This window comes from Colobus angolensis, unplaced genomic scaffold (assembly GCF_000951035.1).
Source record: "Colobus angolensis palliatus isolate OR3802 unplaced genomic scaffold, Cang.pa_1.0 Scaffold168, whole genome shotgun sequence".
In the NCBI taxonomy this organism is placed as follows: domain Eukaryota; kingdom Metazoa; phylum Chordata; class Mammalia; order Primates; family Cercopithecidae; genus Colobus; species Colobus angolensis.
In genome coordinates this window covers 5,926,493-5,939,404 of record NW_012114799.1, presented here as the reverse complement: position 1 = coordinate 5,939,404, position 12,912 = coordinate 5,926,493, and the positions used below count along the sequence as shown (strand labels likewise).

At 46.7% G+C, this 12,912-nt stretch overlaps 1 protein-coding gene across 3 annotated transcripts; it reads left to right on the top strand.

The window, feature by feature from the left end:
• The first annotated feature begins 8,518 nt into the window (after positions 1-8,518).
• CXCR4 (chemokine (C-X-C motif) receptor 4) lies at positions 8,519-12,374 on the top strand. 3 transcript variants are annotated; one of them, XM_011937738.1, is made up of 2 exons: positions 8,519-8,653; positions 10,789-12,374. In XM_011937738.1, exons 1-2 carry the CDS (start codon positions 8,639-8,641, stop codon positions 11,830-11,832), a joined length of 1,059 nt encoding a protein of 352 aa, XP_011793128.1. In that variant the 5' UTR covers positions 8,519-8,638; the 3' UTR covers positions 11,833-12,374. The 3 variants fall into 3 exon arrangements, with proteins under 3 accessions (XP_011793128.1, XP_011793129.1, XP_011793130.1); XM_011937739.1 differs by having other exon boundaries at positions 8,556-9,168; XM_011937740.1 differs by lacking the exon at positions 8,519-8,653 and having other exon boundaries at positions 10,537-11,404; positions 11,534-12,374.
• The last annotated feature ends 538 nt before the right edge of the window (positions 12,375-12,912 follow it).

Sequence of the window (12,912 nt, the reverse complement as noted above, 5' to 3'; positions counted from 1 at the left end):
GAAAGAGGCTGACAAAGTCTCCTGGGACCTGCTAGAAAGCAAGATCAATTAAATGTTTAGGTTTAGCATAAACAGGCACAGGAGGGCTTTGCCTTCTGGGACCAGGGAGCCCCTCTCACTTTCTGGGCCAGTCAGGTGACCTGCAGCACCTGAACTCCTAGGTAGAAGCCTAAAGAGAAATCCATGGCAGCGCCTGAGTAGGATTTCCCCTTTCTAGAATTGAGGGCAGGGAATAGCAGCAGGCAAATGACAGAGAAGAGAGAAAGCAAAACAAAACATTCAGCAGCACAAGAGAACTGGGCTTTCTGGGGTGGGTGGTTGTGATCTCATGTGTGCGTGCTCTCATGTGCACACGTGTGTGAGAAAAGTTGGCAGGGGAGGCTTTGGTTGAAGGAGGGAGGGTGGTTCTTTTTTTAGCCTGGAAAATTGCCACCACACTAAGACAAAAACCTTAGCACATCCCAGATGGGTGAAAGGCAATAGCAAAAAAAAAAAAAAAAGCCCCCTCAGAAAAGTAAACAGCTGCCTGAACCCTAACCCTGAAGTGAAAATCTACCTGGCCAAGAACAAAAATCCTATTCAGTCTGGAGAAGGCTAATCTAAACCTGCACGGGGGCGATACTCGCCAATGGAGCTAGAATGCCTGCCATTTATCACCCAAGATAAAGCTCTCAGCAATCCCCTCATGCAAATGGAACCCTGTTTGTGGAAAGGATTAATCCAAGTTGTTCCACGCTGTTCAAAGTGTCTCTGTGGAGTTCGTTCTGTCTCCCCTGCCCCAAACAAGCAATAAATTATCCACACGTGAGCCGATTTCCCAACCAAAAAGAGACAATGTGGGCAGAAGCGGACTTTTGATGCCCACTCCTCGCAAGGGGCTACCCCACCTGGGCTCAAAATAGCAAGCAGGCCACGGAGGGCGCCCCTGGGCACACGGGACAGGAGCAAACACAGCCAGGAGATTATGCTGCAGCTGGTTAACCACAAGGATCAACAAGCGGACAAACTAGGAGGAAACCCAAAGCACTCTACTTCAGTATTTTTAAATGACACTGAAAGCAATTTCATGGCTCCCATTTAAAAAGAAGCTGCTCAGACACAGAACAAACCCAGTTTACAAAGATTCCAGGCAACAGCCTGAGCTTGTGATTGGAGGGGGTTACAGCGGTGAACAGACGATACGGCAATGCTGTCTCCGGGCAGCCATTGGCACCTGTTAAAAAGAAGCCCAGTTAGGCACACATCTCCAGACAAATTTTCAAGTATTCATTTTAACCCGCTTTTGCCTAACACAAAACCAAGCAAAGATGGGGTTAATTGCCTTCTCTATTAACCTGCTTCCAGAGCTGCTGCTTCCCCACATTTTCTCGCCAAGACAAGCATGTCTGAAAGTCTCAGGAGGCCTTAAAAAGTCCAGCACTAAATCTTCTGAGTCACTTAATCCGCAGCTCTTCTATGTTTGGAGATAATTTCCTTTATGAAAAGAAACTCTAACCTGGCCAGATCCCCCTCTCAGACTTGCTAATGGAACAAAGAAGCCTCTCATTAGACTCATCCCTGTGGCTGCAGAAATAAGTGCACAAAGAAAGAAGCACAGCTTTTGCTTTAGCCTCAGGATGGTTTTGGCTGCCGTGGTCCTTGGCTTCCTGTCATGGCATCATCCAGTCAAGCTCTAGCTAAGTTAGACTTAGAGGCTAGAAAACAGGAGAGACAGGTGCCTGGCCAAAAAAAAAAAAAGACTGCCTAGTGATCAGGTTTGCCCAGCAGTGGGATCTGCTCCCTTTCCAAAGGGTGGGCTGCCCAGGCCAGGAGTGTCCAGAGACAGAACCACCTGCTGAAAAGGAGCTCCTTCCCATGCATGGAAGATAATGAGACCAAATGGCACTGAGGACCCCTTTCAACCCTGAATCTGAGACTGCAAAGACAGGAAGGGCTTTCAAGGCATGTATGAGAAATTCTTTATGACTTCTCTTTCCTTCCCGCATTGCATAGATCTCTCTTCCGACCACAGTTAAAACTAAGAACACTTCACACTTTATTTAAGACTCCATTTCCCTTTACCTCATTTCAGTGGGCAATGGTGGAGAAAGCCATTTGTCTGGTTAAGCAAAGCCCTCTACCAACAAGAAAGACATTTCAGCAGCAGAGATAGGAAACTATATTAGTAATAGGTTATGTTTATTAAGCACTTACTATGTGCCCCACACTGTACTAAAGTCTTTACATAGATATCATATTAATCTTCCCAATAATCCAAAAAGTAGAATGTTATTGTTAGTGGGATATTACAACAAATGATACTACAACAAAGGCCACTGTCTGAGCAGACTTCAATGCTGTGCTCTGAATCACAAAGCTACTCTGTCTGGCTTGCAATCCTCCTTTCTGCTGTTGTTCCTGCCGTTTAAAGAGAAGAAGGAAGAATGTTATTCTCCCTGAAGGACATTGTCCTACAATAACTGAAAGAAAAGACAGACCCAGCATTCATGCATCAGGACAGTGAAGAAGGTATAGGACCTGGGGATGGGAAAAGGGTTGAGGAAGGTAAGAATCACACAAAGCTTGTCGATTCTCTTCAGGGTCCCCGACATTAACCTGAGAGTGTGTTAACGTGTCACAAGGGAGAACTGACCCGGAAATTTCAAATGACTAATTTCAGTCTCAGAGAGACTAACTATGACAAAGAGACCACCCCAAAAGGATTCTGCAGCCAGTTCTTGTCATGTGTGTCTGTTCCATCCTCCCAAGTCTCCTGGCTGCCTAACCCCATCCTTTCTTTTTTCTTCTTCTGTTTTCTTTTTTGAAACAGGGTGACACTCTGGCACACAGGCTGGAGTGCAGTGGTGCGATCTCAATTCACTGCAGCCTCTGCCTCCCAAGCTCAAGTGATCTTCCTGCCTCAGCTTCCTGAGTAGCTGGGACTACAGGCATGCACCACCACACCCAGCTAATTTTTTTGTATTTTTTTTAGAGACAGGGTTTCACCATGTTGCCCATGCTGGTCTCGAACTCCTGACCTCAAGTGATCCGATCGGCCTTCCTTGGCCTCCCAAAGTGCTGGGATTACAGATGTGAGCCACAATACCTGGTCTCATACTTCCTTTTGATGGCTATCATCAACAACTTAGGTCAGTGTAAACTGGAAGACTGGAAGCTAGTAGAGTTTTTGTGTTGTTTGTTTGTTTGTTTTGAACCAACATTTTTAAGTTGAGAGATTTCATATTTGAAAACCAGGACTTTCAATTTCTCTTTAAAAAAAGGTGAATAGTATGGCCCAAATTCCCTCAAAGGGCAATGGAGGGTAGTAGTTGCTGCTTTAGGACAGGACATGCACCCTTTGGTTCTCCACAGTCTCCACCAGTCCCTATTGCCTCACTCATTTACAATACCTGCAGGTTTTTAGATGTTGTCACTCGTGTCTTAGACCTACAAGTAGCTCTAAGATCATTCCCAAGTTATTTTTTTAAGGAGACTATGTCTCAAGGGTCATGTAATTCTAACAGAAGGTTACAAATCTCAAAGACACAGCTTTGATAGCTGACAGATAGCTTTAGATTTAGAAAACTCAAGCAAAACATTGTATGGATTCCCCTGCACACACACACACACACACACACACACACAAAAGTAATTCCCACCCTGTTCTTTTGCTAGTATAATATTCTTGGAAGAATGACCTCAGAAAGATCTCAAAGCCCATCTGTATGGGCGATCAGATCACCACATTTCTGGGAGCACCAAGGCTCTGCTATGGGATGCCCAGTTCTCTTTATAAAACTTGACAGTCCACAGGGCTCTAGGCGCTTCCTCTTTTTATACAGCAGTCTGAGGTCACCACCAATAAATTACTGATTTAAGGGAAACAATGACAAGCCTTTTCCCTGGAGGACAGGGTTCACTCACTCGATTATTTCCTAAAGTAGTGCCCTCCTTCCCAGTTTGACTCCATAATTTTTGAGGCAACAGCACTGAGTCTATTTGTTACTGTTCTTTACACTCATAAAGCCACACAAGCACCTGCCACAGGAGCACAGCAAACTTTGTGAACAATCATCCTCCTGGCAGTGGAACTAGTAGAGTAATGATCATTGTACTGTTAATTAAGTGGCTGTTTTGTTTAAATGACTTACCAGGATGGCTCTAAATTGCCTACCTTTGTTTACTAGTCTAGTTTATTCTCTTTGTGTAGGAAATTTGTTGACTAGTCTTGACTGCTGTAAAGCATTGACGGAAATCACTAATCATCCATTTTAGTGAAGGCAGACCTTTTCAACATTCAAGATATAATTTAAATCTAGAGTAAAAATGGCTCTCCCCCAAAAACAGCAGTAATAATTCCCTAAATTGGTAAAGAGCTGTAGGATGGAAGGTTTGGGTTTGCTTTCAAAGTCACTTTTCATCTGTAGGTGTTGGGGACAGAAGGATTTAGGGAAGGAGGAGAGGACAGGGTGTAGTTAGGCAAGGGACAATTTCTTCCACCTAACACCAGCTTGGAAACAGTTGACATCTGATACCATTGTCTCTTTGAGATTTGTAACCCTGTGTTAGAATTACCTGCTCATTGAGAAATAGTCTCTGGTTTTTTGTTTATTTGTTTTTTAATCACTTGGGAAAACATTAACTTTCTCTAAGTATCCCTTACTACTATCAAGGAAGGTTGTACTTTTTTCCTCTTTCAGAAACAAAAGTGATCAATTTTTTTTAAGAGACAAGAGAGGGGCCGGCAAAGGAACTGGAAGACCCTGTGTATTCTGAAGGCCTTGAATGCCCCCTACCATCCACCTCCTCCTGGCACCTCCTCCTTTCTCTAGCCTCCTGCCATCCACCACTGGGAAAGGTCTGTTCCTAAGCTTTCTGCCTAGCTAAAATGGAGCCAATTTAGGGACAGAGTACAGCTTTTCATTACACACACACAGATACACACACACTAACACACAAATCAACCAGCTGCAGAGCGAGCAACAGGAGGTGGCAGGATGCTTGCCACTGTGTCATTGGATTTGTAAGCATCCCCTCCAAACTGTGGCCAAGGCTAGTTATTCCCTGGGCTAAAGCCAACATGAGAAGCTGGAGACCCTGCCAAATCCCTGACAGCCCCTAAACCTGACTCTGTTGCCAGAGCCACACAGGAAAGTCATTCATTCTTTAAAGAAAGGTTCAGTAAAAGATTAAGGAGCCCAGTATAAGCTCAGCAGTGGGCTAGCTGGATAGAGGATATCTGGGCATTCACTTTAAGGAACCTAAAATATTGGGGGGATAGGAGTATGACATACACTCATTTAAAAGTTGAGTAACATCACAAGGGATGCCACTCAAAGCAGTATGACCTGGGCTTCAGAGCCAGACAGACTGGGTGCAGATCCTCATTCCGGGGTCACAGGCCGGTTCCTCATCTCTCCAGACCCTAATTTCTTTACCATCTAATAGAGGTAATGGCACCTGCCTTGTAGAGTTATTGAGGGGATTATTTGAGGTCAGTTACACATAACAAGTGCTCAATAAATGTTTGAGTTTTGTTTTTTAAAGAACATCATAAAATAGTTGAGAATTAGGTTTAGGTAGCCCAGTGGAAAAAGAAGTTTAAGATTAGCCCATTGGAAAACAAGCCTTCCTTGAAAAGAGGAATGAATTATTGTGAGAAAAAGTCTCACATCTAGTAGATACTTTAGAAGTGGAAACACACGTGAAAGGAGGCCTTCTTATTCCTTTTGGTCATAAAATTTGTTGGCTTTTTTATGAATATGAAAATGATTATTGTCTATTACAGAAAATCTGGAAAGCATAGAAAAACCCCAGGAAGAAAGCAAAAATCAAATATAATTCTGCACCAAGGAAAACTCCTATAAACATTTTGGTTTTCCTTCCCATATTTTCCAAATGCATATTTTAACATAACTGAGATCACACTACATACACAATCTGAATCCTGCTTTTTGCCCTTAATGTTTCATAAGTATTTTCCCATGTCAGTAAAAATTCTTCACAAATAACATTCACAATGTCCACATGGAATTTCAGATGTGGATGAACCAAAATCTTGTCATCTATTCCACTAACAGTGGTTATTTAGGGATGTTCAGACATTTCACTATTTAAAAAAAAAAATGCTTCCACAAATACCTTTGTGGCATAAGTTTCTATGAGTGGAATTACTGTACTAAAGTTTCTGCTGAATACAAAATGCTTTCCAGTGAGGCTGTCCCAAGCCACATTCCCACCAGTGACAAGCGAGAGACAGCTGGTCTTTTCAAATCCGGAGACCAAATATTATCTTTGAAAAAAAAATGGATTTTTGCCTAATTTGGTAGTCACCAAATAGCATCTCATTGTTCTTTTAATTATCTGCTTCCTTTTAGTAGAGATCCCTAAAAAGATCTGAAAGGAGCCTTCAGATAAAGGAAGGAGCTTTCTTTTGTCTGCCAACAATCAACAAAAATATTTATTATGCAAACCATTCTGCTCTGAGTTTTATCCTCTTTCCCTTTTTGAACAGATTTGGGAGATTTAACCTTTCAGGTTTTAGATATCGTGCAGGGAGGAGTTTTGAGGTACGGTGCAGCTTGCGGTCCAGGACAAAACATACCGATTCTGCCACTACCAGGCTTTGTGAAAAGCAAGTCATGAAAATGCTCTGAAATTCCAGACCTTCAGTAGGTAGGATCTACCGTGTCTATAAAAATATGAAGATCCTGAAGTTTTATTAAAGATTCGAAAAAAGTAAAAGTCTTTTTATGGTTTTATTTTCATTTTTATTTCTTACCGTTATCGTTTATTGTAAAGGATATTATAAAGGATACAGATGAAGAGAGAGATACATAATGTAAGGCCTGTGAAAAGGGGCGTGGAGCTTCCGAAACCTCTTCCAGCCACCACCCTCCAAGAACCTGGAGTTTCTTTTTTTTTTTAATTCCACAAATGTAATATTAGAATTGATTTTATCTGGTCATTAGTGTGTCTCCTAACTTGTTCGTTTCTGAGAGTCCCATCTCCCGGCCCGGATATCATCTTTCCTGTATCGGTGAAAGTGCAGAGTAGATGAGAACCTTCAACCACCAACATTAGGGAGGGGTCCCAGACAAAGGGGGAAAGTCATGCTCTGTAGAGAAAAGGTTCCCTGCCTCCGAACTACCTCTGGAACACTCCAGACTGCAATGTTTCCTCTTTTGATCAGAAAAAAAGGGGTCGTGTGTAGGGTGCAGTCTGGGCAATTCCTCTCCTCGGGACCGTTTCGGGGTGGGGGCCTCTGAGATCGTGTCGCGGCGCAAGCACCTCAGTCCCAGCTCTCTCCGCAGCGGCCACTCCGCCTGCGGGCGCAGTTTCTCCGCCCCGCGCCACACCCGCTCACCGGCCCCACCCAGTCTCCGCGCCGGCGGGAAGTGGCGCGAGGTGGAAAGCACTGTCTGCGCGCCCACTGCAAACCTCAGCCAGTCTGGGATCGCTTTAAACGCTGACCCCCACCCCCACTCCGTCCCGCCCAGTTCTTCAACCTAACTTCTGATTCGTGCCAAAGCTAGTCCTCCGCTCAAAATCGTGGAAGACGCCGAGTATGGGGACCGAAGACCTGGGTTCAAGCCGGGCTTGGAATCCCTGCCCATCCCTGGCATTTCATCTCTCCGGGCTTATTTGCTGGTTCCTCTGCATGCGGGCCTTGTCTGGTTCACGCTGGATCCCCAACGCCTAGAACAGTGTGTGGCACGCAGTTCGTCCTTCTATAAATATCTGACTCAACGCATCTCTGTGATGGCAATACCCACACGGTGTTGTGAGAAGGAATGAGTGATTCTGTGCAAGACCCTCGTAATCTGTTACAAAAAGTACTGGTCGCTAAATTACTCTTATAATAAAGCATAGTTATAGAATAATAAAGCACTATTCACGAATTGGTTACCATTATTATGAAATTACTGAGCAATGCACATCTACATCTGATCACAGTCTCCAGAATTATGCCAAATCCTACCTTCTTCTGAAAGTATTTCCTAATTATCTGCACCTGACCCTTGTGATGCTGTGAATGTGCACGTATAGTTACATCCTCCGAAAGAAGGATCCTTACTCCTTTTTTCTTCTGAATGGGCTGCGTGTGCTGAAAGCGCGGGGAATGGCGTCGGAAGGTTGGCCCTACTTCCAACATTGCCGCCTACTGGTTGGGTTACTCCGGCAAGTCACCTCCCCTCCCTGGGCCTCAGTGTCTCTACTGTAGCATTCCCAAGTCTGGAATTCCATCCACTTTAGCAAGGATGGACGCGCCACAGAGAGACGCGTCCCTAGCCCGCTCTTCCCACCTGTCTTGAGGCGCATCCCGCTTTCCTCAAACTTGGGAAATGCCTCTGGGAGGTCCTGTCCCGCTCCAGACTCACTACCGACCACCCGCGAACAGCAGGGTCCCCTGGGCTTCCCAAGCCCCAACCCCTCCGCCCCGCCCGTGCGCCCTCCTTCCTCGCGTCTGCCGCTCTCCCATACCCCGCCTTCTCCCTCCGCGCCCCAGTGGCGCATGCGCGGGGCTCGGAGCGTGTTTTTATAAAAGTCTGGCCGCTGCCAGAAACTTCAGTTTGTTGGCTGCGGCAGCAGGTAGCAAAGTGACCCCAAGGGCCTGAGTGCTCCAGTAGCCACCACGTCTGGAGAACGAGCGGTTACCATGGAGGGGATCAGTGTAAGTCCAGTTTCAACCTGCTTTGTCATAAATGTACAAACGTTTGAACTTAGAGCGCAGCCCCTCCCCGAGCGGGCAGAAGCGGCCAGGACATTGGAGGTACCCGAGCTCCAAAAAAGGGTCACGGAAAGGAGTTTTCTTGACCATGGCTATATGGTGCGCGGGGGTGGGGGGAGCAGGGTTGGAATCTTTTTCTCTGTGAGTCAAGGAGAAACGACTGGAAAGAGCGTTCCAGTGGCTGCATGTGTCTCCCCCTTGAGTCCCGCGGCGCGCGGCGGCTTGCACGCTGTTTGCAAACATAAGAACATTCTGTGCACAAGTGCAGAAAAGGCGTGCGCGCTGCCTCGGGACTCAGATCCCCGGTCTCCTCCTTGGGGAAGCGGGGATTTCTTGGAGCGAGTTACATTCTCTGAATTTAGAGGCAGAGGGCGGCGTGCCTGGGCGGAGTTCCCAGAAGGAGATTGCGCCCGCTTTAACTTCGGGGATAAGCGCCTGGTGACTGTTCTTGACGCTGGGTGCGTGTTTGTGAAACTCTGTGCGGCCCATGGAGCTGTGCCAGTGTCCCGGCACAGTAGGCGGAGGGCGGGAAAGGCGGGTGGACCCACCGCGCCGATCCTCTGAGGGGATCGAGTGGCGGCAGCAGCTAGGAGTTGATCGGACCGCGCGCTTTGGGTTTGAGGGGGGAACCTTTCCCCTGGCCAAAGCGCGCCTCTTCCCCACGGCCGCGAGTGTCTCCTGCAGTTCGAGAGTCTGCGATCGTGCAGAGGTCAGAGGAGTGGTTTGACCTCCCCTTTGACACTGCGCAGCTGCCAGCCCCGAGACACGCGTTCCGGGGACAGGAGCGGGTATGGGGGGGGTGCGGTGGAGGTTAGGACCGCACCTGGGCTGCCTGGTCGCCGCAGCGAAGACAGGCAGGTGCAAGTGGGGAAACCGTTTGGCTCTCTCCGAGTCCAGTTGCGATATTTAACTGTCGGTGGTTTCCAGAAGCCTTTTGAAACCCTCTTGCTAGGGAGTTTTTGGTTTCCTGCAGCGGCGCGCAATTCAAAGACGCTCGCGGCGGAGCCGCCCAGTCTCTCCCCGGCACCCTGTGGGACAGAGCCTGGCGTGTCGCCCAGCGGAGCCCCTGCAGCGCTGCTTGCGGCCGGTCGGTGTGGGCGTGGTGGGCAGCCGCGGCGGACCGGGGCTGGACGACCCGGCTCCCCGCGTGCCCACTGCCTGGAGGCTTCCAGCTGCCCGCCTCCGGCCGGGTTAACTGGATCAGTGGCGGGGTAATGGGAAGCCACCCGGGAGAGTGAGGAAATGAAACTTGGGGCGAGGACTACGGGTGCAGACCCCGTTACCTTCTCCACCCAGGAAAATGCCGTGTTCCCTAACGTCCCAAACGCACCAAGTGATAAACACGAGGATGGCAAAAGAGACCCACGCCCCGGAGGAGCGGCCGCTTGGGGGAGGAGGTGCCGTTTGTTCATTTTCTGACACTCCCGGCCAGTATACTCCAAGCACCAAAGGGCCTTCGTTTTAAGACCGCATTCTCTTTACGCACTACATGTTGCTTGAAGCGCAGAATGATTTGTGTTTAGGCAGGCGTGGGAAAATTGAGTTTTTGCGCCGTAGGAGAATGAGTCTTTGCAACGCCCCCGCCCTCCCCCCGTGCTCCTCCCTCCCCTCTAGCCTCCCTTGGCGAAAAACTTAATACAAAAAGTTAATCACAGCCCCTCCTCGCAGCACCCACCCCACCCCCCACGCCGCCTGGGAGTGGCCTCTTTGTGTGTGTGTGGTTTGTTTTTTTTTTTCCTCCTAAGGAAGGTTTTTTCTTCCCTCTAGTGGGCGGGGCAGAGGAGTTAGCCAAGATGTGACTTTGAAACCCTCAGCATCGCAGCGCCCTTTTGTTCTAAACAAAGAATTTTGTAATTGGTTCTACTAAAGAAGGATATAATGAAGTCACTATGGGAAAAGATGGGGAGGAGAGTTGTAGGATTCTACATTAATTCTCTTGTGCCCTTAGTCCAGTACTTCAGAATTTCCTGAAGAAAGCAAGCCTGAATTGGTTTTTTAAATTGCTTTGAATTTTTTTTTAACTTGGATAATGCTTGCTGAATTGGAAGTGAATGTCCATTCTTTTGCCTCTTTTGCAGATATACACTTCAGATAACTACACCGAGGAAATGGGCTCAGGGGACTATGACTCCATAAAGGAACCCTGCTTCCGTGAAGAAAATGCTCATTTCAATAGGATCTTCCTGCCCACCATCTACTCCATCATCTTCTTGACTGGCATTGTTGGCAATGGATTGGTCATCTTGGTCATGGGTTACCAGAAGAAACTGAGAAGCATGACGGACAAGTACAGGCTGCACCTGTCAGTGGCCGACCTCCTCTTTGTCATCACGCTACCCTTCTGGGCAGTTGATGCCGTGGCAAACTGGTACTTTGGGAACTTCCTGTGCAAGGCGGTCCATGTCATCTACACAGTCAACCTCTACAGCAGTGTCCTCATCCTGGCCTTCATCAGTCTGGACCGCTACCTGGCCATCGTCCACGCCACCAACAGTCAGAAGCCAAGGAAGCTGTTGGCTGAAAAGGTGGTCTATGTTGGTGTCTGGATCCCTGCCCTGCTGCTGACTATTCCCGACTTCATCTTTGCCAGCGTCAGTGAGGCAGATGACAGATATATCTGTGACCGCTTCTACCCCAATGACTTGTGGGTGGTTGTGTTCCAGTTTCAGCACATCATGGTTGGCCTTATCCTGCCTGGTATCGTCATCCTGTCCTGCTATTGCATTATCATCTCCAAGCTGTCACACTCCAAGGGCCACCAGAAGCGCAAGGCCCTCAAGACCACGGTCATCCTCATCCTGGCTTTCTTCGCCTGCTGGCTGCCTTACTACATTGGGATCAGCATCGACTCCTTCATCCTCCTGGAAATCATCAAGCAAGGGTGTGAGTTTGAGAACACTGTGCACAAGTGGATTTCCATCACCGAGGCCCTAGCTTTCTTCCACTGTTGTCTGAACCCCATCCTCTATGCTTTCCTTGGAGCCAAATTTAAAACCTCTGCCCAGCACGCACTCACCTCTGTGAGCAGAGGGTCCAGCCTCAAGATCCTCTCCAAAGGAAAGCGAGGTGGACACTCGTCTGTTTCCACTGAGTCTGAGTCTTCAAGTTTTCACTCCAGCTAACACAGACGTGAAAGACTTTTTTTATACGATAAAGAACTCTTTTTTTAAGTTACACATTTTTCAGATATAAAAGACTGACCAATATTGTACAGTTTTTATTGCTTATTGGATTTTTGTCTTGTGTTTCTTTAGTTTTTGTGAGGTTTAATTGACTTATTTATATAAATATTTTTTTTGTTTCATATTGATGTGTGTCTAGGCAGGACCTGTGGCCAAGTTCTTCCTTGCTGTATGTCTGGTGGTAGGACTGTAGAAAAGGGAACTGAACATTCCAGTGCGTGTAGTGAATCACGTAAAGCTAGAAATGATCCCCAGCTGTTTATGCATAAATAATCTCTCCATTCCCGTGGAACATCTCTTTCTTCCTGTTCTTAAGACGTTTGGTTACACCATGTGATTTTGCTGTAGAAGATGGCACTTATAACCAAAGCCCAAAGTGACATAGAAATGCTGGTTTTTCAGTTTTCAGGAGCGGGTTGATTTCAGCACCTACAGTGTACAGTCTTGTATTAAGTTGTTAATAAAAGTACATGTTAAACTTACTTAGTGTTATGTTCTGATTTCTGTTGACATTCTTTTGGCTGGCAGAAGACAAAAATAATAATAGATACGTTTATGGTATGCAAAGCACTATCCTAGGTATTTCATTGTAATATTTTACTTACCCCTTATCACAACTCTGTGATAGATTCTGCTTCTGTTACTAATTACATCTTATAGAAGAGGAAACGGAGGCACAGAAAGCCTAAGTAACAAAGGCATGTAGTAAGTAGCAAAGCCTGTATTTGAAACCAGGTAACATGACTTACGAATCTGAAGCCTTAACCACTTTAAATTCAGATGAAAGTTTAGAAATGGCCAGCCAGCACCCATTTGTACGAAAGATCATCTTTCAGAAGGATAAGCATGTATAAAGAAGAAAAGGTATGCAATCATGTTTGGATTTTACTCCACCATCCACTTGTGAAACCCAGGTCTGTGCAATGCCAGGCAGTGTGTGCTTTCCTCATCCAGTCTTCTTAGTGTAGATAACCATCACTCCCTTTTTCACAGACAAGAGAACTGAGATTCAGAGACTTT